General features: G+C 37.6%; 1 protein-coding gene across 7 annotated transcripts in view; it reads left to right on the top strand.

Annotated features, from left to right (window-relative positions):
- The window catches only part of RIC8B (RIC8 guanine nucleotide exchange factor B), a 111,565-nt gene that overhangs the window by 2,536 nt on the left and 84,489 nt on the right, over positions 1-24,540 (top strand). For all 7 annotated transcript variants that reach the window (XR_002343919.1, XR_001303487.2, XR_001303486.2 and 4 more), the window contains exon 2: positions 7,325-7,372. Coding sequence is in view for 2 of the 7 variants with exons in the window: in XM_005655526.3 (XP_005655583.1) it covers positions 7,325-7,372 (48 nt within the window). In the remaining 5 variants the exon portion in view is untranslated. The remainder of the gene's footprint in view (positions 1-7,324; positions 7,373-24,540) is intronic.

Below are 24,540 nucleotides of genomic sequence, written 5' to 3'. Positions count from 1 at the left end.
GGAAGGAGGAGGAAAGACCTCCAATTGGATCTTATCACCTCCTTCAATGTTTCTTCTTCCCTTTGTGGTTAAACTAATTAGAACTTGAGATTTGCTCCCTGCAGTTTATCTCTTCCTCTCCTTGATCTTCCTCCAGGTTGGTTTCCGCTCACCATTCCTGGCCAAGTGCTGTCAGAGCTTATGTTCTGCACATCTCCAGCTCTTCTTTCACATTGGGAATGTGTTTAAAGTTGTGATGCCCACTGTATATTGTTTAGGGTGGTATTTTTGGGGCCAGTGCTCTTACTTGTTGTGAAGTGGGTCGGTCAGCATCTTCTGAAAAGAGCTCTCATGTTTAATGCTGGTTAGATTAAGACCAGAGTACAAAGAAGGTAGCTGAGTTTTATGTTGGCAATGGGGCTTTGCCCACTCAAGGCAAGAGATACTAGAGGCAGATGAAGAGGAAGTGGAAGTATGATTGCAGTCGTCTTGGAATAAGAATGGGGAGGTGGAGTTAAATTGCCGCGCTCTGTGGAATATGGAGTCTGAAACCCTGAAAAATTACTTGGATACTACCATGTGCCTCATTTTCCTATTCTGGAAAAATGGATTTGAGAAATGTTTAGAGTGAAGTGATTATGGGGCATCAAGGAGTTTAACCAAGAGGGAAATGAATGATTGGTTCATTGTTTGGCAGAGGAGGTTCTTTTACTGCTTTATTTCTCTAATAAAGCCAATTCTTGAAAAAAGGCAGTCAAGTATAGTGGAAAGAAGGTGGAATTTGGAGTCAGATAAATCTTGGTTCAAGTCTGCCATTTATTAACTTCATGACTGTGGATAAATTGTTTTAAGCCTGAGTCTCAGTTTCCTTATCTGTAACATAGGTTTATGTCACCTATCATGAGGCTTAAATTAACTGAAGTACAATGCCAAACACCAAGCACAATGCACCTGGGAGGCGTTTACTAATGATCAAGTTACTCAAGAGGTCCTGTGGCCAGAGCCAGACTCTGAACCCTAGTGCCCAATTTACCATCCTGTGGCGTAGAACAACATACTTAATTTTTCTGTGCCTCAGTTTACTCATGTGCCAAATAGGGATAATAAAAGTATCTGCACCATAGGTTTGTTGTTAGGATTAAACGAGTTGTATGGGTAAATCACTTAGAACAGTGCCTGGCACTGAAGAAAAACCCATAGCTATTTATTTTGAACAAAAAAGTCAGGAATCAGATGTCTGGCACTGAGCTGACAGCCTGATTAAAAAAAAAAAAAAAATTAGTACTCCATTCTTTCTCTTTTTCCGTGAACCTTGCACTTTCTAATGGTTAGCAAAATACCTTGTCCCGTGTTTAGAGCAGCATTCATCTTGTTGGCTCTAGGTGACATCTAATTTCTACTGTGTTAAAGGGACTAATTTTAAAGCCTTTTCTCTTCATTCACTGACCCTTGTTATCTTGGGGAAAGGGAAGATCTATCCATCCCAGAAAAAAAGGAAACTTGTCTTTTTCTCAAGGGCACAATACAAGTTGACTCAGCATATGAAAGTATTTTTAAAAAATAGGAAGAGCGATTGTTCTTTTTCACTCCTCTCAGTTTATCTGTTAGCAGTTTTTGAGAGCCCACTATGAACTATGTATTATCCTAAGTGGTTTCGCATGTCATCACATATAATCCTCTTACATTAAAACTTATGAGGGAGATAGATGTATTCTCCCTTTTACTAGGTGGTGTGGGGGAGGATAGGAAGTCGAGGTTCAGAAAGGCAAAGTAACTGTCTACGGGCCCAAGGGCACGTAGCTAGAAGTGGCAGGCCTAGTCTTCAGATTCCATATCTAGGGCTCTTTTTCAATACCATGTTGCCTTTACCCTGTCTATTCTATGTAACTGAGCACAGAAGAGGAAGGGTTTTCAGGACTGTTTCCTTTGGCTGCTCTAGAGCCCCAATCACCTCCACTCCAGTTGTAGAATGGGAAGTGTATATTGTTCTAGTCTAGGCTGTCCAAGCTGCTTCTCCTCCCTTAGAGCCTGCTCAGCTAACAGACTGGGTAGAGAGATTGGTTGCCATCATTACGATTATCAAAACAAACAGTGATGAGCGGCCTTGAAGTGCATAGTAGTACCTTAGTTCCATGAATCCAGGATATTTAGACTAGAAGGAACCTCAAAGAAAATCGAGTCCAACACCTTCTATTAATAGGCAAAGAACTGAGGCCTAGTGGCATCAACTGTGATGGTAACCAGAAAGATGGCTTGGTGGCCATAGAGGCCACCTGGACATATGATAACCCCTTAGCAAGCTCCAATAGGATTCCCTTGTGGAAGTATGACAAGCTTATGGCCAAGTGAAAGGTAAGAGTTACTTAAGATACCGGCAGGCAGGTAGGTGTCTAAGAATAGTCCTCAGAGGAAAAAGACACTGAATAGGAGTAAGGTCTTTACTTATGTGGTAGAAGAACCTGATGGATAGGGACCTAACATTGGGACAGTTCTAGAAGTACAGCACCCACATTTGAAAAGGGTATATAAATATCCTGGACTGTGTAAGAGGACTTTTTGTTTTAAACTTTGAGGTTGAGTTCTGACTCTCTGAGTTCATTCTATGGATTTTTGCAGAGGAGCGTGTGTAGTGGACTGTTCCTTTGTTATACCATATTCTTATTTCCAAATTGGATTATATAATATGTAGTTCTAGAAGTAATTTCTATTCCTGAAACAGCACAACACACAACACACACACACACCGAGGCACCAGTTAGGTTAATTCCTTTGTTACCACCACTTTTTGAGTGTATCTTTAAAAATCTAAGAAATGAATCCTAGTTCTTTAATAGGTCAGCATTTGGCCAGATGCCCCATCATAGGCCATACAGTAATAATAATAGTGTCCACTTATTGAACACCTGCTATGTGCAAAGTGCTATACATAATGATAAGGAAACTCTTGACAGGTGGTAAAGTTGAATAACTTGACCAAAGTCACACTTTTAGTAAGCATCGGGACTGGACTCAGACCTAACATTGTCTGACTCCTGAGCCTGAGCTTTTTAGAGCCTCTTCATAGGATATGAAACTTATAGTGGGGAATCCTTGTGAGTCAAGTGTGCCACTGAGCTGATTTTAACTTGGTCTCTAGATTGAAGAATGGTTTACTCTTAGTTTATATTTGGCTTCTTGCTCCTGTTTGTCTGGAAATAAAGCGTGTAAAGAAAATGAAGTGGTTGACTATTGGTCAGCTGTTCTGGAGAGGCATTTATAGCCAGAAATGCTGGATCCCCTTCCCCACCCCTTTCAGCCTTAGAAAGTGGAGAGGATATGGAGTTCCAATTGTGGCGCAGTGGAAACAAATCCAACTAGGAACCATGAGGTTGTGGGTTTGACCGCTGGCCTCACTCAGTGGGTTGAGGATCCACTCTGGTGTAGGTTGCAGATGTGGCTCGGATCTGGCATTGCTGCGGCTGTGGTGTAAGCTGGCAGCTGTAGCTCCTATTTGACCCCTAACCTGGGAACCTCCGTATGCCCGGGTGCAGCCCTAAAAAGCAAAAAAAAAAAAAAAAAAAAAAAAGGAAAAAGAAAGTGGAGAGAATAGGGTTGGAGGTACTGAATAGGTTAGGTATGATCAAAGTTGGATAAAAGAATCCAGCTTTAGAGAAGCCAACATCTCCAAATCCAAACAATCTTAGAGTTTGAGCTTCTGTATAGATTGGCATATTCTGAATTCAATCTGTATTACCTCACAATATTTTCTAATTAAATTAAGCCCTCATGCTAGTTAAGGCTTTTGAAAGCTTTTCTTTTCTTCCTTCCTCCCTTCCTTTCTTTCTTCTTTCCTTCCTTTTTTTTCCTCTTAATCAACACAGTTTTATGACTGGATCAGCCTTGCATTTAAAAAGCAAAAGAGGGAGTTCCTATCGTGGCTCAGTGGTTAACGAATCCGACTAGTATCCGTGAGGATGTGGGTTTGATCCCTAACCTTGCCCAGTGGTTTAAGGATCCGGCATTGCCATGAGCTATGGTGTAGGTCGCAGACACAGCTCGGATCTGGCGTTGCTGTGGCTCTGGTGCACACCAGCAGCTACAGCTCTGATTAGACCCCTAGCCTGGGAACCTACATATGCTGCAGGTGCAGCCTAGAAAAGACAAAAAAGGCAAAAAAATAAAAGAAAAAGAAAAATTAGTCCTTGGTACTATTCTAAATTATCACCTTAAAAGATTTAATTCTTTGTAGAAACTATTTAAAAGATATTTTTATAACTTAATGAAGGTCTTTCCAAAAGATGATTTCTTTTTCTCTTCCCTTACCTCAATTGCCAAAAGAAGTTTAGGAGAAATATTATATTGGCAACTAGGTACATTTATTCCAGATAATGTATAGGATTAATATTTTACATACAGTGGCAAAAATTAGGCTTTCTTGGTTTCTAAGTGCAATTATTTATTTTCATTTGTAGTGAACCTTTTCTAAGCTTCAATTTACAACCATACAATCTATGATTCATTATCTTTTATTCAATGTTAGTTTTCAATAAACCTCAGGTCTATAAATTCCTGAGTTACAGCCTTTGTTCTTTGTTCTTTTTCCTCTTTCTTTCCTTATTCATTCATTACTTCATTTATCTTTTATTAAAATTTTTCTTTTAATTATAAAAATAATATACTAAGAATGAGTTTTGTCATGAAATCACTAGAAATTCCACCAACTTTACATAGTTGCTTTTATTTTTACATTTTAAGACACTAGCATTTGTTTGAATGCATCCATATGTTTATGTAGGTACTGTTATCATAGACATACAATTTGATGTTTTACTATATTTCCAGTTATTGCCATCACAAATAAATTTCCATGTTATAGAACTTTTTAACCATCTTAAAAAAAATTGCAACATAATATTCCATCAGATGAATGCATAGAAATTTATTTCATCAGTCTGTTGTTGGATATTCAGATTGTCTCTTTTATACTCTAATAATTGATAACACTGCAGCGAATATGCTTACATGAATAATTTTTCTCTCCCTCTGGATGATTTCATTAGGATAAATTCCTGGGATTAAAATTTTTGGCCCAAAGATATAAGTATTTTTATGGTTTATTTTTATCACATTCATTTTTATTTTATTTTTATTTATTTTAATTTTTTTGGGTCTTTTTGTCTTTTTAGGGCCGCACCTGTGACATATGGAGGTTCCCAGGCTAGGGGCCCATTCGGAGCTATAGCCACCAGCCTACGCCACAGCCACAGCAACTCGGGGTCTGAGCCACGTCTGCAACCTACACCACAGCTCACAGCAACGCTGGATCCTTAACCCACTGAGCAAGGTCAGGGATAGAACCTGCATCTTCATGGATGCTAGTCAGTTTCACTAACCGCTGAGCCACAACAGGAACTCCTGAGCCACATTCATTTTTAAAGTTGTGGTGTCAATTTATACTACCTCTAGCAATATCACACCTGGATTTTTGATGCCCATTTCTCAGAGGGCTTTATGTCCCTCAGTCTTGCTCTCCTTCGATCTGGCCTGTAAGCTCCTGCCCAAAATATTCTTCCAGAATGTGCTACTATTCACACCTCCCTCAGAGTCTTCCCCTGGTTCAGGTATAAATTTTTTTTTTTTTTTTTTTTTGCTATTTCTTGGGCCGCTTCCACGGCATATAGAGGTTTCCAGGCTAGGGGTCTAATTGGAGCTGTAGCTGCCAGCCTACACCAGAGCCACAGCAACGCGGGATCCGAGCCGCGTCTACAACCTACACCACAGCTCACGGCAACGCCGGATCGTTAACCCACTGAGCAAGGGCAGGGACCAAACCCGCAACCTCATGGTTCCTAGTCGGATTCGTTAACCACTGCGCCACGACGGGAACTCCTAAAGATTTTTTTTTTTTCCCCACACTCGTGGCATGCAGAAATTCCTAGGCCAGGGATCGAACCCATGGCATAGCAGTTCCTGAGCCACAGCAGTGAAAACACTGAACCCTTAAACTGCTGAGCCACCCAGGTATAAATTTTTAAATCCAGGCCCTTACTACCTGATACCCATTTTGTTTTGCAAACTGTATGTGAGGGAGCCTCACTTTGGTTTCCTCAAATGGCCCTTCTCTCTTCCCTCTAAGTCTTCCTTCTAACCCTTTCTTACATTCAGAACTATTTACTTCTCTGTCAGTATTTCTCCATCTCATTTAATTTAAAAATTTGTTTCTTCTACAAAGCTGTCAGTGCAGAACTACCTGTAATGATGCTATCTTTAGTACTTAGTGTACTTAAGCCCTGATGGGTTGCCAGTAAATGTTTGTCAGTGTTGCCAAATGAGAAATACAAAGGAAAGGCAGAGGTGTTCAGTGAAGATTTTTTAAAAGGAAAACTTAGGATTCATAAGGGTACTTGATTCTCCTGAATAAAACTTGAGCAGATAATGAGGAACTTAATGCTCTAGTTTTTGGGTACTGTTGCTTTTTGAGAGTGGAGAAGTCAACTTACTCCATTCTGTTTTAGCTACTGTATTTAGAGTGGAAAATACAGTGTTGCCAGTGATTTCAGGAGAGTCATGGCATTCTCTTCTCTTTCAGTTATTTTTTCCCTTAATATCATTGGTATCATCATTATTATCATCCTAATATTTACTGAATATTTACTATGCATCAGACACTGGGGTAGTACATTATATGCCTTAGCTGCTCGGCGAACTAGTCACCCCCGCTTCTCACGTGAGAAACATAGTTTGTTACTTGCTCAACTAGTAAGTGGTAGAGCTGTGATTTAAACTCTTCTTCTTACAGAATTACTTCTCTAAAATACCAGTCTATCAGTTTCTTCCCTATCTACAATTCTCTGATGATTTTTTTATTGCACATGAAAAAGAAAGTACAAACTCCTTAGCAACATTGGAAGACCCTTCCAAATCTGTCCAGTCTACTTTCCTATTATCTTTCTCCACTCCACTCATCCCCTAACCTGTATCCTGTGTTTTGCTCTGACAGAGCTGCTTATTTCACAAACATACCATACCATTTCACACATCTGAACCTGTGTTTCTATCTCTAGAATGCTTTCTGTTTGCCTACTGTGCAATCTATTTATCCCTCAAGGTCCAGCTCAAAGGCTCTGTACTCTGTGCAAAGCAATCCAGAATTATCTGAGCAGTTAGTGGCTTGTTTATATATTTTTGCTTTAGTCATTTTGCACTGCTTTGTAATTATTTGCTTACATGCCTCTCTTTAATAAGAATATCGAGACATGATAAAGGAAGACAACTTTTTTACAGACATTAGGTAGTTTTAAACTTAACCAACATCTAAAATCTATGTATTTAAAATGACATTGTTTCCCTTTTTTTCCATCTTCAGCATAGGGCTACTTTCAAATTTGAATCAACAGATGAAGATAAAAGAAAGGTAAGACTTGGTGTTACTGTGTGTATATGTGTGTGTGTGTATACTTCATTCATGGACTTTATAAACAGTGGACTTGATTTCATCTGATGGTTTAGTTTTCAGTTTCCCTTCAGGTTGGTTTTTAGGAACTCTGAGAAGAAAAGCAAGTGCCAAGTTTAGTATGGATTACACACAACTCCCTCCTGCTCCATTCCCAAAGGACCATTACCCTTGTATAAATCCAGGGAATAGAAAGAAGGGATCAGTTACTCTCCCCTTTATCGTCTCACCTCCAGAGATTGGCATTGTTTGGTGTCAGGATTGCAGACTGCCCAAAATGCATTGCTGAATTGATAATCTTGGCTTTACAGTAAAGCTTGGCTTTAGATTAAGTTTTGAGAAAACAGCTGTTCATGCTGCTGCCCCTCAATCATATATTGTTCCCTGTGCTGGTGGTTATTTATGTTGTCAGCAATTGTCTTGGTCACTGACTTCATGGGCAGAGAGGAAAATGGGGTCAAGAGACTGACCACTAGAGGAGGTGCAGAGGGTGACCATGTAATGTTACACTGGTCTGTGGGGGTGGCCTGTGGTTGCTGTACTTGGTTGATTGGAGCATGATACTCAAAGAGAAGCTCACCAGTTCAGCCTGAGTGTTTGCTGGGCCCTATGCATCTATCCTTGGCCTCACAAATGCTAAGACCAGGTGAGAGAACATGGCTGAATCTGTTTAAACCTATTATTGTTGCTGGAAAAATAACTTAAATCTAGTGCTTTCCTGGTAGTGGTTTGATCATACTTTGGAATCATCCCTCTACTCACCTCCATCCCCATGTCTAATGTCTACATCCTGCTCATTTGGCTTTGTAAGATTTCTCAGTACGCTCTCTCCTTAACCCCTGCCCTAATGCAAGCCTTCATCTGGATTACTGTACTGGTTTCCTAATCCTTCTTTTTCCAGTTATGTGTCCTGCTAATCCATTGTCCATAATTCTATAACAACAATCTGATCGTGTCACTCCCAACTTTAAAAACCATTGAATGACTTTCTTTGTCTTTAGAATAAACTTGAAGCTTCTTAACATGGCATACTGGATGCTCAGTGATGAGATCTTTGCCTACTTTTGCAGCTTATTGCTTACTTCTCTCCTACGGAACTTACGCTCTAGCAATTAAGAAATCTTTCCAGAGGTACACATACACATCCCTTCTGTTTCCTGTTTTGTACCTTCACATATGTTTTTTTTACCTAAAATTCCCTCTCCCTCTTGTATACCTCTTCACCTGGTTAATTCCTACTCAACTAGAGGAGCGCCTCCTTCAGGAAGCCTCCTCTTGTCTACCTGATAGGGTGAAGTACCCTTTTTCAGTATAACTATAAAATTCACTGTAAATCTCTAATACTATGCTTATATAGTGTCTCTTAATTATATATCTCCGTCTCTCATTGTTAGACTCTGTAAACTCCCTGAAGACAAATACTATTATTTGTCTTTATATCCTTAACATCTAGAGTGCGCAGCATATAATAGGCTCTCCAAAAGTTTTATTGAATGAATGACATGGAGTATAAACTTTGGAGCTTCAGAATCTAACTCTGACTTTCTTTTGGACTTGAATAATGTAAACAATACTGGAGTACCTTTTAGAACAGGGTTTTCAGCCAGGGGTGTGCTGAAAGATATAAGATAGGCCTGCTCAGGCCCCACCCATATCTAGACTCAGAATTTGGAGGATGGGATCCCGGCATGTGTATTTTTATAGATGGTCTTCAGGAAATAAGTACTTTACTTATTTGGTGAGAGCACAAAATGACACAAGTCTCTATGGAATAGAAACTGACAGTATCTACCAAAATTTACAGATGCATTTTGCCCTTTGACTAGTCAGTGTCACTTTTAGAAATCTGTTCTGTAGATAGATTAAAGTAAACAAAGTTATTCATTGAAGCATTGTACAAAATAGCAGACGATTGGAAAAAAAAAGTCTCCAGAAATTAGAGAATATTTGAAGAAACTTTTCCATACATTTACATAATGAAATACTATGCTGTGGTAAAGAGAGAGAGGCAGAGGAAAAAGGAGAAAGACGGACCATTATGTGCCAATGGGAGAGAGAGTTAAGTAGAAAAAAAAGAGGAGCATGATGTTAAAAAGACTATTTTAAAAAATGTATTCATGATAGGAAGGCAGATGCTATTTGGTTTAGTCAAGAGTAAGTGCATTAAGACAGATTTTTTTTTTCCCCCTCTCCATGATAAGTTTCAGTTAAGGAAGAAAATTTTCCTATACAGTTATTAATAAAGCATGTTTATTTCCTGTAGGATAGTATTAAAACCTAACTTTTTAAAAGTATTGTTTTTACTGCCTTTTAGATTTTTGGTGATAGTAACTGCTATACTGGTGTTATTTTCAGTTTAGTGTATAGATTGCTGCTTCCTGGGAGTTCTGATACAAACAGATGTCATTAGGGACCTAGCTAGGTAATCTTCATTAATGGAAAAACATTGACAAACAAAACCATTTCAGTCTCCAAGGGTTAAAACCATTAATGACTCTTTCATGCCTAAGGCCCTGAAAAGATTTTAAAATTAAAATTATTGGACTTTTCTAAGGGGTCTACATCCTAACAGATTTTTAAGTTCTTAGGGTAGAAGGGCATAGAACAGTAGGCATGTCTTCACATTAAACCCAATCTGAAAGTAAGAGGAACTCAAATTACCATCCAATTTGTTTTGCTGCCCTAGTTCTCTCTTTGCTAAACATGTCTCTGGAGCTTGCCACGAGTGCCCCTTTCAATAAACTGTGGGTGCTGTCTCTCTGAAAAACACCTCTCTTATGTGAAACCTTTGTGGCAACTTAAAAGTAAATGTAAGGGAACAGGGCCTTTCAAAAAATAAAACTTGATTATATGAGCTTTTTAGGAATTGGTTATAAATTAATTTTCCTTAGACCTAATTCCTAATACTTATGTAGAGTTTTGTATTTTTACAAAGATTTGCTTTGCAGTAGTAATGCAGTAATGCTGTAAGTGTGGCAATAGTATCACCATCTCACTTTTATGGATAAGAAAACCAAGGCTTATGTACTTGCTAACACTCATGTCACTAGTAAGTGGTGGAGCCTCAACTAGAGAACAGATTTTCTGGCTATTCTATGCAGCTTTTTCATTGCTCAGTGCTCCATAGCTCCCACTCATTACCACTTGAGGCATATTTCAGAACATTTGAAATTATGACTCAGTACCTTGTTTTATCTCTTATTTCATACCTTGAGACACCATTTAGGCAACTAGACTTAAATTGGAAAATATCAAAGAAAATTACCAACTAGGGATGCTTAAATTTTTCCAGAGAAGTAAAGTTGGATACAACTGCTAATGTTTGTGCAAAGAATGTGAATAGTTCCAGGTGCATGTGGCTTATGGTATATTTGGATATAAGCACCTGTGCTTATTGAACATTTGCTTTACATCTTGTGGCTATGATTACCAGCACGTAAGCAAATATATCATGCAAATATGTAGGATGAGGGGTATATGATAATAATCTGAAAATTTACATCTTGAGGGAATGAAAGCTCTTATATTGGTTTCTAGGTTTTTTATTTTTTTTCTTTCCTTTTTTTTTTTTTTTTAATGGCCACACCCACAGCATATGGAAGTTCCCAAGATAGGGGTTGAATCAGAGCTACAAACACAGCAATGCCACTGAGTTCAGGGATCAAACCTGTATCCTCATGGACAATATACTGGGTTCTTAACCCACTGAGCCACGGTGGGAACTCCTTATATTGGTTTCTAAACCACAACTGATTTCAAGGCCAATAAAGAGAATTAACTGCAATAAAGTTTGAAAAATACATGTCATAAAATGAGTGAAAGAATTGTAGCTCTTTTACTTGTAAGATAAGAATACAACCATGTCAAATACAGAAAACTTCATTGTTGTATAAGTCTTTAGGTAATAGTAATTTCCTCAAAAGAGTGAAGTTAAAAATAGTTAAATTTCAAGTATTTATTTCATTACCCTTAAACTCACATAGGTAAGCTCATATTTCTGTGAAGGCAGAGGGTAATTACTGAGTTGAGAACTCTGAGGACAAAAATTCTGGCTTACTTTTCTTTGTATTTTCATTCCCCAGCACTGCATGGGGCACAGAATAGGAATCTATAATAAACACCTGTTAAATTAATAAAGGGAACTTGGAGATTAAGTGGAGGCCAGTTCCTATGACTTGTATATATTGTTTGGTTTTGAGTTTGATATTCTCTTTACTAGATAGCAGAATCTCAAGCACATTTCATAATGTTGTTTACTGAAAAAGCAGAATAGAATAGAAAAGTATTCATACAGTATGATTGCAACCATGTAAAACTACTAAAAACTATACAATGAAAAATGTCTGCAAAGAAGTTCACTAAGTAGTGGCTATCTGAGTATTATTACTATGGATGGTATTTAATTTATCTTTTCTGTATCTAAAACTTTTCTGTTATAGTATATTAAAGTGATATGAAAATATAATTATATATGTTTATATTATATATTTATATATTATATTCTTTTATAGTAGCATGGTTAGGGGCATAACCAAAGACCAATACCCTTTTTTTGGCCACACCCACAGCATGTGAAATTTCCTGGGCTAAGGATGGAACTCGCTCCATACCACAGCTGTAGCAACACCAGATCCTTAACCCGCTACTCCACATGGGAGCTTCCCCACTGCTTTTTTAAAAAATCATTTATTTTCTCTAAAATTAAATTAAACCTTCATGATTATCTTACATGTTCCTTTTGAGGGAACATAAAAATGCTCTTTAGGTCTGGAGATAATATCACTTATGGAGCCAGTTTATGGAGTGAAATAAATTTATTTGAACATAAAAATTCATGCTGCCCTTTGAAATATTTCTCTTTACTTTTTGCCCCCAAAGTTAGGTGTACTTGGCATATAGTAGACATCTCTAATCCACAAATATTTTTTCAGAAATTCCTATGTGCCAAGTCCTGTGTTAGGCCTTAGTTCCTAAGTTGGCTGTTTTCCTGGTTTGGCACTTTCTCAGCTACAGATGCATACTGAGGGTTGCTATTGTTGACTATAGAAAATGAATGGGTAATTTTCCATATTAGAGTCTCCCAAAGAAAATATGCCAAGATAGAGCCATCAATCCTATACTGTGAATCCATGCTTAGGAATAATTTGAGGCATGAATGCTTGTTAGGAAATCCCTTCATACTTAGTTTAGTCATTTGAAATTGTTAAACACCAATCAAAATGAACTTTTTATGTCTTTCAGATTTGACTCAAATTTTATTTGATGTCTTCACCTTAGGGAATACTTTGATACATGATGCAAGTATAGTTCTCACTTAGAAACCAATAACTTTAAAGATAATCATTTTCATCATTTTTATTTCTTTAAAACACACAAACACACGCATGACCAAAAGCATTCTAAATCTTTTACTTTTTAAAGTACCTGTCCATGTATTCCCACTGTGGTGCACCAGGTTAATGAGATGGCGTTGTCTCTGTAGTGGCTCAGGTCTCTGCTGAGGTGCAGGTTCAGTCCCCGACCTGGCACTGTGGGGTTAAGGATCCAGCATTGCTGTAGTTATGGCATAGGTTGCAGCTGTGGCTCAGATTTGATCCCTGGCCTGGGAACTTTCATATGCTGTGGGTATAGCCAAAAAACAAAGTTCCTGTCCAGCTGGGATCTGGCATAAAATTTAACTAGAAGGGATGAATTATATCATAGGCCAGGATAAATACCTCACAGTAATTAAAAATAAAACAATTTAAAACTTCATTTCAGATTCCATTTTTAAATTTTAGATGATGTTTTGCTCTGGTATTGAAGAACTGCATGTAGGAAGAAAGAATAGAACACTCTTCTGATTTAGTAAGCCATAGATGTCACAGTCCATACATAATTTTATATGATTCACTTACAATTTTTTTCTTTTAAATTATATTGAATTATAGTTGATTTACAATGTTGTGTTTACTTTTGCTATACAGCAGAATGATTCAGTTACACACATTTATATCTTTTTTATTGTGAATTTATCACAGGATATTAAATATAGTACCCTGTGCTATACAGCAGGACCTTGTTAATTCATCCTATATATAATAGTTGGCATTGGCTAATCCCAAATTCCCAATCCTTCTCTCCCCCACCCTCTTCTCCTTGGCAACCACAGTTCTGTTCTTTATATCTGTGAGTCTGTTTCTGTTTCATGGATATGTTCATTTGTGTCATATTTTAGATTCCACATTGAAGAGATATCACATGTTATGTATCCTTCTCTTTTGGACTTATACTTTGCTTAATATGATAATCTCTAGGTCCATGTATGTATCACTTTTTAGGATTTCTCTCTGAGAAGGTTTCGGATCCTTTTTCTCATATTAAAAACTCATCAAGAGGGTCTGCTTCCAGCCATGACAGTTGTGAAAGTTCTATGAATCTGTTCTCCAGGGAAACTTTAAAAAAAAAAAAAAAACAAAATCAAAAAAAAAAAAAACAAAACCCAAAAAAACACAACCATTTAAAGACTCTGGAAGTAGTCCTAAGAGCATACAGTCAGTGAAGGAACATTTATTTAGAAAAATCTACTAAAACTCAGAAAAAGTCAGAAAGTGAAAGTCTGTGGTATTTGAACTGAGACCTGCTCCCTCCCTCCCCTCTCTCAGCTGAGTGAGATGGAAACTCTCCTCCAAACTGATGCAGCCAAGAACACAGAACTCCCTCTTCCTTCAGCTTTCAGTTGAAAGGCTCTCTGCCTGGTAAGGACAGGCATAAAGTCAGCATTTCTCGACTTGCCCAGCTCCATGTTGCTGAGACTAAATTAAGAGTGAGTACAGCTGAGAGTTGGATTCTCTCGCCTTTCACCCAGCCCCCACTCATGGGACAGAAGCTCTGCCATGGGTAGGGCACCACTGAAAATATTGAAGTCCCAATTGCATTTTTCCCTGGCTAATGGGATACAGGTTCCACCCTGGGAGAGGCAAGCTGAGGAGTTCTGTCCCCTTCCATTGAGCTCTTAAGGAGGTGTCACCCAGAAAGAAGAATATTATTATCTCTGTCCTCAGCATCAGAACCAAGGCTTAGGAACTTTGCCCAGAGGAACAAACAGGCGTATTAACACTGAGCTTTGAATCTCTCCCCCAAGGAACAAACTTAATTTGCAACAGCCTGAAGTTCCTGCCTGAGGATATAAGTTGTGAAAGGCAATTGAGAGGAGATTGACAGATTCCTTGGAGATAGAGGGCTAACCAGAAGGCTGGTTAGTTTGCTAGAAAGAAGGGAAGAAAGACAGGGAGGAGGAACCCTCCTGTAGTTTAGAACAAATCTTAAATACTCACCTCAGGAACTATCCCTTCAGAGGAGCCCTATAAATTGGTTCAGTTTGTAGAGCAATTTATGCCCCAGGACACTATTGAAGACAATAGATCAATCAGCCTGCAGTTAGTAGAGCATAACAGCTGGGTGTGGTCAGGGAAAGAGAAAGTCAAAGAGAGGCCTGCCAAAGCCACTGTCATCAAGGGTGACCATGGCATACTAAAGAATGAGCCCTATGAGGAGCTACATCTGCAGAGAACAAGGGGGAGAATATACATAACTAAAGTAATTCATCTAGTCACTGAGCAAATAAACAAGCAAATAACAATGGTAAATTGTGGAGGGTAGGGGCAATACCCATTGTTGCTATAATATATTATCTAAAACGTCCAGTTTCAAAAAAAAAAAAAAAAGCCATGCAAATAAACAAAAAAACAGGAAAGAAGGACCTATACAATGGAGGAAAGCAGGCAGGGGAAACTGCCTGTGAGAATGACCAGATGTTGGATTTAACAGACTTCAAAGTAGACATTACAAATATATTCAGAAAACTAAAGGAAACCATAATTAAAGAAGTAATGCAGGTTTGATGACAGTGTCACATCAAGTGAAGAATAGCAATACAAAGATAGAAATGATTAAAAGGAAAAGAAGAGTCCCTTCTGTGGTGCAACCGAATCAGCAGTGTCTCTGCAGTGGCAAGGATGCAGTTTCAATTCTCAGTCCACCAGAGTGGATTAAGGATCTGGCATTGCTGTAGCTGTAGCATTCAATCTTCAGGAACTCTATGTGCCATGGGGCAGCCGAAAAACAAAGAAAAAAAAGAAGAACCAAATGGAAGTTTTGAAAGTGAAAAGTACAATAACCTGGGAAAAAAATCACTGAAAGAGACCCAACATTGGGTTCAACCTGGCAGAAAAAAGAATGAGCAGACTTGAAGTTAAATCAATAGTGTGTAAAGAAAAGAACAGAGAAAAGAATAAAGAAAATGAAAGCCTCAGAGCAATCTGAGACAACATTAATGTACCAACATACACATAATGGGAGTTCCATAAGAAGGAGAGAAAAGAGAAGAAAAAATACTTGAAGAAATAATATATAAAAACTTCCCAAATTCATTGGGAAACAACATACATATCCAGGATGCTTAATAATGAGGATAACCTCAAAGAGACCCACAAACAGAAAAATCAGAGTAAAAATGCCAAAACTCATAGACAAGGAGAAAATCTTGAAAGAAGCAAAAGAAAAGGGACTTGTCACTTACAAGGGAACACAGCCACTTCTCATCACAAGTATAGGTCAAAGGCAATGGGATGATATATTCATGGAGCTTGAGCTCTTTTTTTCTTTGAAGAAAAAAACCTTAGCCAAGAACTATCTTTTACCATTGCACCAGAGGTAAAGACATGTTTAGATGAGTGAAAAGGTGAATTTGTTCCAGACCCACCTTACAAGAAATACTAAAAGTTCTTCTCACCAAAAGCAAATCACCACAAATAGGAATTCAAATCCATACAAAAACACAAAAGAGAGGAGTTCCCTGGGGGTCTGTCAGTTAAGGATCCAACATTGTCACTTCTGTGGCTCAGGTCACTGCTGTGGTGCAAGTTTGATCCCTGGCCGAGGAACATCCACATGCTACAGGTGTGGCCAAAAAAAGAGAAAGAAACAGAAGAGAACTGATAAAGATAATTTAAATGCATATTTATTCTCAACTGAAAAGCATTTGTATAAAACAGTGTGTGTGCACGTGTATTGTTCAGCCAGTAACATGGAAATGTGATATATTTGCCAAAGTGGCACAAAGGTGATAAGAGCAAAGCTGTACTGGACTTAAGGAAGTGACACTAGATGGTAACTCTAATCCTCAAGAACAAATCAAGAGAACCAGAAATTATAAATAAGACTAATATAACAAAAACTGTAAATACATACTCCGTATCCTTTCTTCTCAGTGACTTTAAAAGACAAAATTATTTTGTTCTTTTTTATGGCTGAGTAGTATTCCTTTGTGTACATATACCACATCTTCTTAATCCAGTTATCTGTTGATGGACATTTAGGTTGTTTCCATGTCTTTCTTCGTTGTGAGTAGTGCTACAATGAACATGCTGGTGCTTGTGTCTTTTTCAAGGAAAGTTTTTTCAGGATTAATATAAAAAAAGACAAAATTATATATCAAGTGATAATTTACGTATAATGTATATAACAATAATGCCACAAAAGAAGGGAAAGGAATAGCATCGTATAGAAGTAATGTTACTGTATCTCGGTAATTAATATAAATCTAGAGTTAATACTGTAAGGTATGTGTATACTAACCAAGAACAACTGAGGAAATAACTCAGATTCAGAAAGTACCTCAGTTTTGTAGAAAACTACAAAACATTGTTGAAAGAAATTTGAAGATCTAAACAAGTGGGAAAACATCCCATGTTCATGGATTGAAGACTTACTATTGCTCAGATGACACTACATACCACACTGACCTATAGAGTTAAAGAAGCCTTTTGGAATCCTGGGTAGCTTCTTTGTAGAAGTTGACAAGCTAGTTCTGAGATTCACATGGAATTGCAAGGGATATAGACAAACCAAACAAATCTTGAAAAGGACAAACTTGGAGGACTCCCAGTTCCCAATTTCAAAACTTATTACAAAACAGCAATAATCAAGACAGTGTGGTATTGACATGAGGATAGATAAACATAAATACAGTTGTCCTTTGAGCAATTTGGGGCTTAGCAGTGCCAATTCCTTGAGTAGTCAAAAATCCATGTATAACTTTATCATTGGCCCTTCTCATCTGTGGTTCTGCATCCACAGATTGAACCAACTGTGGGTCTTAGAAAAAAACTATGTATAGATATGTGGATGGATAGATATATAGATAAGTATAGATCAATGGAATAGTATTAAGAGTCCAGAAATAAACCCACATATCTGTGGTCAACTAATTTTGGCAGGGGTATAAGACCATTCAGTGGGAAATGAAAAGTGTTTTAACAAATGGTGCTGAGACACCTAGCCACATATAAAAGAATGTGTTGAACCTTTACCTCACACTCTATGCAAAAATTAACTCAAAATAGACCAGACCCAAATGCATGATCTAGAACCATAAAACTCTTAGAAGGAGCATAAGGAGGATAAGTCTTCTTGACCTGGACTTCACAGTGGATTCTTAGATATAACACCAAACCACTGGCAACCAAAGAAAAAATAAATAAATTGGGCATCATCAGTAACTTTTGTACTTCAGGAGTTCTCATTGTGGCTTAGTGGTTAATGAACCCTACTAGTAGCCCTGAGGATGTGGGTTTGATCCCTGGCCTTGCCCAGTGGGTTAAGGATCCGGCATTGCCATGAGCTGTGGTGTAGGTCGCAGACACAGCTTGGATCTGGTGTTGCTGTGGCTGTGGTGTAGGCTGGCAGCTGCAGCTCCAACTTGACCCCTAGCCTGGGAACCTCCATATGCTGTGAGTGCAGCCCTAAAAAGACAAGAGACAAATAATAATAATAACCTTTGCGCTTCAAAGGATACTATCAAGACAGTGAAAAGACAACCCACAGAATGAAAGATAATATTTGCAGATCATATATCTGATAAGAGACTTGTATCTAGGATTTATAAAGAACTCTGATAAAAAGACAACAAAATTTTTAAATGGGCAAAGGATGTGATAGACATTTTTCCAAAGAAGATATACAAATGGCCAATAAACACATGAAAAGATACTCATCATTAATCTTCAAGGAAGTGCAAATCAAAAACCACAATGAGATACTGGTTTACAGTCACTGGTATGGCTGAAATAAAAAAAGTTAGATAATACAAGTGTTGACAGGGATGTGGAGGGATCAGAATCCTCATACATTACTGATTTGGTACAGCATTTAAAGTGGTGCAGCCACTTTGGAAAACATTCTAACATTTCCTCAAAAGTTTAAACAGAGATACTAAATAACCCAGCAATTGCATTCCTAAATATCTACCCAAAAGAAATGAACATATATGGCCAAACAAAAACTTGTGCTTGAATGTTTACAGCAGTATTGTTTATAATAGCTAAAATGTGGAAACAACCCAAATGTCCATCAGTCTGTGAATGGGCCAATGAAATGTGTTATATCCATACACTGGAATATTACTCAGCCATAAAAAAGAGTGAAGTGATAAGTGCTTAAAACATGTTAGAACTTTGAACACATTATACTAAGTGAAAGAAGCTGAACTCAAAAGGCCACATAATGTACGATTCCATTTGTATGAAATGTCTAAAATGTCTAGACAGATTTGTTGTGACAGAAAGTGGGTTGTGGTTGCCCAAGGGTTAGTGCGGGATAGGGGAATGGGGAATTATTGCTAATGGGTATTGGGTTTCTTTTGGGGTATTGAGAATGTTCTAAAACAGTGATGATGGTTGCACAAGTGTGAACATACTAAAAACCAATTAACTGTATACTTTAACAGGGTAAACCTTATGATATGTAAATTATATACCAATAAAGCTGTCTTAAATACTACATATCCATCATCATTCCAAACATTATTTGAATATTAACACATTTAATCCTCACAACAAAGCTATAAAGTAGGTACTACTATCTTACTTATTTTAGAAATGAGGAAACTAAGGCACACAAAGAAATTACTTGTCCAAACTAGTGAAGTGGGAGGATGTGATTCTAGCCTATGCAGTCTGTTGCCACAGCCCATGTGCTGCACCATACTGCCACTCAATTAATAATTGAATTGACTGGTTGTATGGCTTATGAATCGATTCTATTCATTTTCTGATTTTAGGCATCCAAAATATGAGACTTGATGCAGAGCATAAACAAAGCTTTGACATTGAACTATTTAAAACAATTGACAGAAAACAGAAGCACATGATTTGCAGCATGAGTGGACAGGATAACTACTAAGGATATGCCCTTCCCATGAGCAGTATAGTGCTTGGCCTATAGGAGTTAGGCGTGGTGCAGATTTTTTTTTTTTCGCTATGATTATTATTTTTTTGCTTAAAATGTTAAGTTTCTTTTTCTCAGCAATTAGCTCTTTGTTACAAAGTTTGATTGTGTACTAAGGAAAGTAGAGAACATGTACATCTTTGACTAATTAGGACCTGAAGGAGTTCTTGGCTGAACAGACATTTCCAGTGTTCCCAGCTTCCCCTTTTGTAGATGAAAAACTGAGAGGTTGACCTGCCTAAAGTTATAATTAATGAATGGGAGAGCTGGGACTCAAACTAGGTCCTCTGTCTCCTTTTCTGTCTTCAGTGATCATGATTGCAGGGTGGCTTCTAAGGGAACTTCCAGTACAGTGATTCCTTCTATGGTATCTTGTGCTGAGGGTTATAACACTCTGAATACTTTCAGTAATGGGAAGCTCACAGCAGCCACTGTGCTGTTGGATAACTTTAATTGTTAGAAAGCTTTTACTTGTATGAACTCTAAATCTGCTTTAATTGATCCTCCTACTTTATCCACATCCCTCTCTGCCTCTGCCATTGTCTACCATTTAGCTTGTCTTCCTATTCCTTCTGCTCCATCTCTTTCACTTTTTTCCCCCTACTTACTGCCCAGCACTCACATTTATCAAGAAGCTTTCTCTGGCTAAATTCTCTGTATGTAGTTTATTCCTTCAATCTTTTACTATATAGTTTAAATATATTGAAATACATATAACTTGAGTCATCTGCTTTTATAGTTCCCCAACCCAAAATAAACTTTTTGTCACCAGTTAAAATTTATTTCTCTTGAATATTATGCATGTACTTGAATTTTAAATTGGGAGCATTTTAGGTTAGATGCTTATAGCAGTCCTGTGCACGTAAGTGCTCATTTATAGACTCTAAAGATTCTAAATGGACACTATAGAATCTAGAAAATTAATTCAAAATTGCAATGTTGTATTTATTTTCCTTTCCTTTTCAAGGGGTTTTGTCATTAGATGCAAAATACAGATAAAAATTTCCTAGCCCTGTTGTGCCTGTGCAATGTGCGTGTTAATGTTACTTGATCTGTTGGTTTATCTGGCCATCTTTATGATGTCATGTGCTTGAGCCTCAGTTCTACCCCAAGCGCTGTGCTAGAGATCTTAAAATATATCATCTCATATATAATATTTATATACCCCTAGATGTTATTCCTATTTTTAGGTATAAGTAAATGAGGCACAGTGAGTTCAAGAAATTTACCTAGATCACTAGCTACAAACTAGTGTTTGAACCCTGGTGTTTTTTTTTTAACTTCAGTTGTACTGTTTTCCAATAAATAACTTGTAAGACGCCTTATGATATGTTGTCTCAGATGCTATTAAGTAATATAATACTAACAATATAAATAGATATTTCACAGTAACCTTGTGAAATAGATATATTTCTATCTTCCACATGAGGTAATTTAGCTTCAGATAGAATAAGTAAATTGCTCCTGATCCAAGTTCAGAAAATAGTTGAACTAGGAATTAGAACCCAAACTGTGTTTCTGTACTTTTTTTGCTATACAGTTACAGCTAGTGTGTTCTTGTGCCTTTGAAGACCTTTAAAATCACTACTATCTCATTGAGACAACTTCCCTGTTGTCGCTATTTTCAACTATCTTAGTTTGCTTAGGCTCCCTTGACAAAGTACCAAAAACTGGGTTGCTTTAACAAAAGAAATTTATTTCTCAGTTTGGGAGGCTGGGAAGTCCAAAATCAAGGCTTTGGTAAGGTAGGTTTCCTTCTTGACTTGTAGTCAGCTGCCATCCCACTGTGTACTCATTTGACCTCCTGCTCTTTATGCAGAGAGGGGACTTCAGTGAACCAGCTCCCTGATGTTTCTTCCTAAAAGAGTGCTAATCCCATAAGACCAGGCCTGCTTGCTCATGACTCCACCTCCCCAAAGCCCCATCACATTGGAGTTGGGGCTTCAAACATGAATTTAGTGGGGATACAAATATTTAGGCCATAACATCAGCTTATCATCAGAGCCTCTGTCTTTCACACATGCCTGGGCTACTAGAGCTGAAAACTAGGGATTTAGAGATAGAGTAACTAGTTCAAAGTGAGTACTTGAGAATTGGAGAGTACATGGCATTGGAGACAGAATAAGGAAATTCCAAAAAGGCTGTATTTGGGAGAGACACTGACACACTGGAAAAGGCAAAAAGCTGTAGAGATTCATAGGACCAGGATCTACATCAGCCACCAAGATACAGAGTATATGTTGTGATAGAGTACGTCTTCCAGCCTTGTTAGTGTACTGCATAAACTGTAATGTGGCTAAGTACTCACTAAAGATTAAATGAGTTGATGTTCCCTTATTTGGCAAATTAAAATGTGGCAAATGATAATGCTCCTCTATTTGCCAGTATGTGAAATTAAAATATTAAAATATGTTTTGCATAGGTAGTGGAAAAGAGGGCTGTCTGAAAAATAAAGACTCCTACTTAAGTAGTAAGAGAAGTAGTGTTGACTGGTACTATATTTAAAGAAAAACAAAGTTTTGACATGCCCATTTCTGTCCTGAGTCAAGAAAGGAAAGGGAGCTGATTGGTTGTTAAGTTTTCATTTACACCTAAGCTGCCTTTCCCATCTGTAAATGAACTCTTGATGATGCAACATGTCTTTCTCAGGGTTGCTAATTAGCAGAGAAGCTTGAGCCAAACTTACATAATTGTTACTCCGAACTCTCTCTTCAGTCTTTTGGCAGGATCACTATGATATAGAACATAGCCGGAAAGATTGTATTACTGAAGAAAAAAAAAAATGTACATATGCAAGAAGGGGAGCTAGAGGTGAAATTTAGAAAGTGAGGTAAAACCTCACTCACTAGGACAGTATCCTTTAACTAAAAAATGACAGTTACCATTGCCTCCCACAGTACAAGTAGGAAAAAACCCCAAACTGTATAGATATAAATAAGCTAAATATAAATGGACCCAGCTGCATTTGTATTCATTTAGAAAATCTCATCTTTAGCTTTTTATAAAGAAATTCCAAATTTGACCTCCAGAATCCTCTCTAACCTTTGTTAAAAGCACATTGTAGAATCCTGGAAATAATTATTTAATGTTTTTCTAAAATACAATTTTTGAATTAGGTCTGTCTTCAGGAATTGACTGCATTGTTGTAATTGTTGATTATAGCAAGCTTATTTTAGAATTTAATACCTCTGTCTTTCTCCTCCTTTCTTGCGCGCATACACACACACATACAACATTGCTGTACACAGAGGGCAAAAGTTTAGAACTATCAGATTTTGGTGGCTGACCTTCAGCTCCAGTTAAGAACTAAAATTAGATTCCTGTGGAATATATATCCAGTGACATCCATCAGAGAGACGTGTAGGCATAACCTTGAGTCCAGGGAGGCATTATTTAAGGGATCCTGCCTTAACTACAAAATTGCTTTCACATTTAATTTTTTATCCTAAAAGTTCGTGTGACTTTTTGTATTGTGAGTTGTAATGCGTTCATTTATTTTCATGTAGAAATTCTTCCCCATCACCACCCTTGATAAATCTTTTAGTAAAACAGTGGTTAAAGAGGATGCACTAGGATTGTCCTGTGACTTTATGTATCCTTGGCACTGTGCCCTCTCTCCCAGATGAATGTGCCTATTTTAAGAGCAGGGTCCTATTCCATCACTGTAGGAGCACTGGTTGATTGCAGTGAGAGCATAAATCAAGCATGCAGCTAATGTTGTAGACATAATGGGCAAGAACATAGGGGTGGGGGCAATCCATTCTTATTAAAGAGAGAGTGGTAGGCTATAAGGATAGGTATTTCACTTCCACTACAGTGGCAGAACAGAAACAGTAAGAAGAAGAGGAATAGAACCATGTTTGAGGACTTAAGTCTTTTTATTTAAGGAGAAAAAAAGTCAATCCTCAGTAATTCCTTTCACAGACCTAGCTTAACACAAAATTGCTTTGAATGTTAGAACATTCATTTTTGCTTTATCGTCAGATACCAGTAACATGAGAAGAGAGTAGGACTGGGAGTCAGATAATAACCTTAGTCCCCTTTCCCATTGTAGCTTTCTCTGCTACCATAAGCAGATCATTTAGCTTCCTTGGGAGTAAGTTTTTATATCTATAAAATAAATATCTCCTAGTCCTGAATACCTTATTAGATATTTTTTGCAGAATGGATTCTATGATCAAATAAATAAAGGAAATACCAGCTTTAGAAAATTAAACAAGTTTCTTTTCCATAGTACATCTATAATCAATATTTTATTTATTTATTTATTTATTTATTTTTACTGTTGCACCTGTGGCATCTGGAAGTTCCTGGGCTAGGAGCTGAATTGGAACTGCAGCTCAGTCCTAATATTTTACTAAGCCTTATAGATTTTCCAGACTTACTCTCCCATTAAATCCATTTTTTTTTTTTTTTTTTTTTTGTCTTTTAGTTCCGCACCCATGGAACATAGAAGTATGAAAGTTCCCAGGCTAGGGGTCAAATCAGAGCTACAATTGCCAGCCTACACCACAGCTCACAGCAACGCCGGATCCTTAACCCACTGAGCAAGGCCAGGGATCAAACCTGCATCCTCATGGATACTAGGTAGATTCATTTCTACTGAGCCATAATGGGAACTCCTAAACCCATTTTTTTATCAAAGCTTTTGCACTGCTATTGTTTGTTGATGTTAAGTAGTCATTGTAGCCCTTTCTAACTCTTAATATTCTGATTCTAGAAATTATACTCATTTTGTTTGGCTCTTGGACTCTTTTCTAGCCTGTGGTTATCATAGGGTTACTGCCAAGTTGAACTCACTGGCTGTGCTGTGTGTGTACCCTGCCCTTCTTTCCAACTTGAACGGGAAAGTTATTGCATTC

Source organism: Sus scrofa, chromosome 5 (assembly GCF_000003025.6).
Source record: "Sus scrofa isolate TJ Tabasco breed Duroc chromosome 5, Sscrofa11.1, whole genome shotgun sequence".
Lineage (NCBI taxonomy): Eukaryota > Metazoa > Chordata > Mammalia > Artiodactyla > Suidae > Sus > Sus scrofa.
This window is presented reverse-complemented; position numbering and strand designations above follow the sequence as displayed.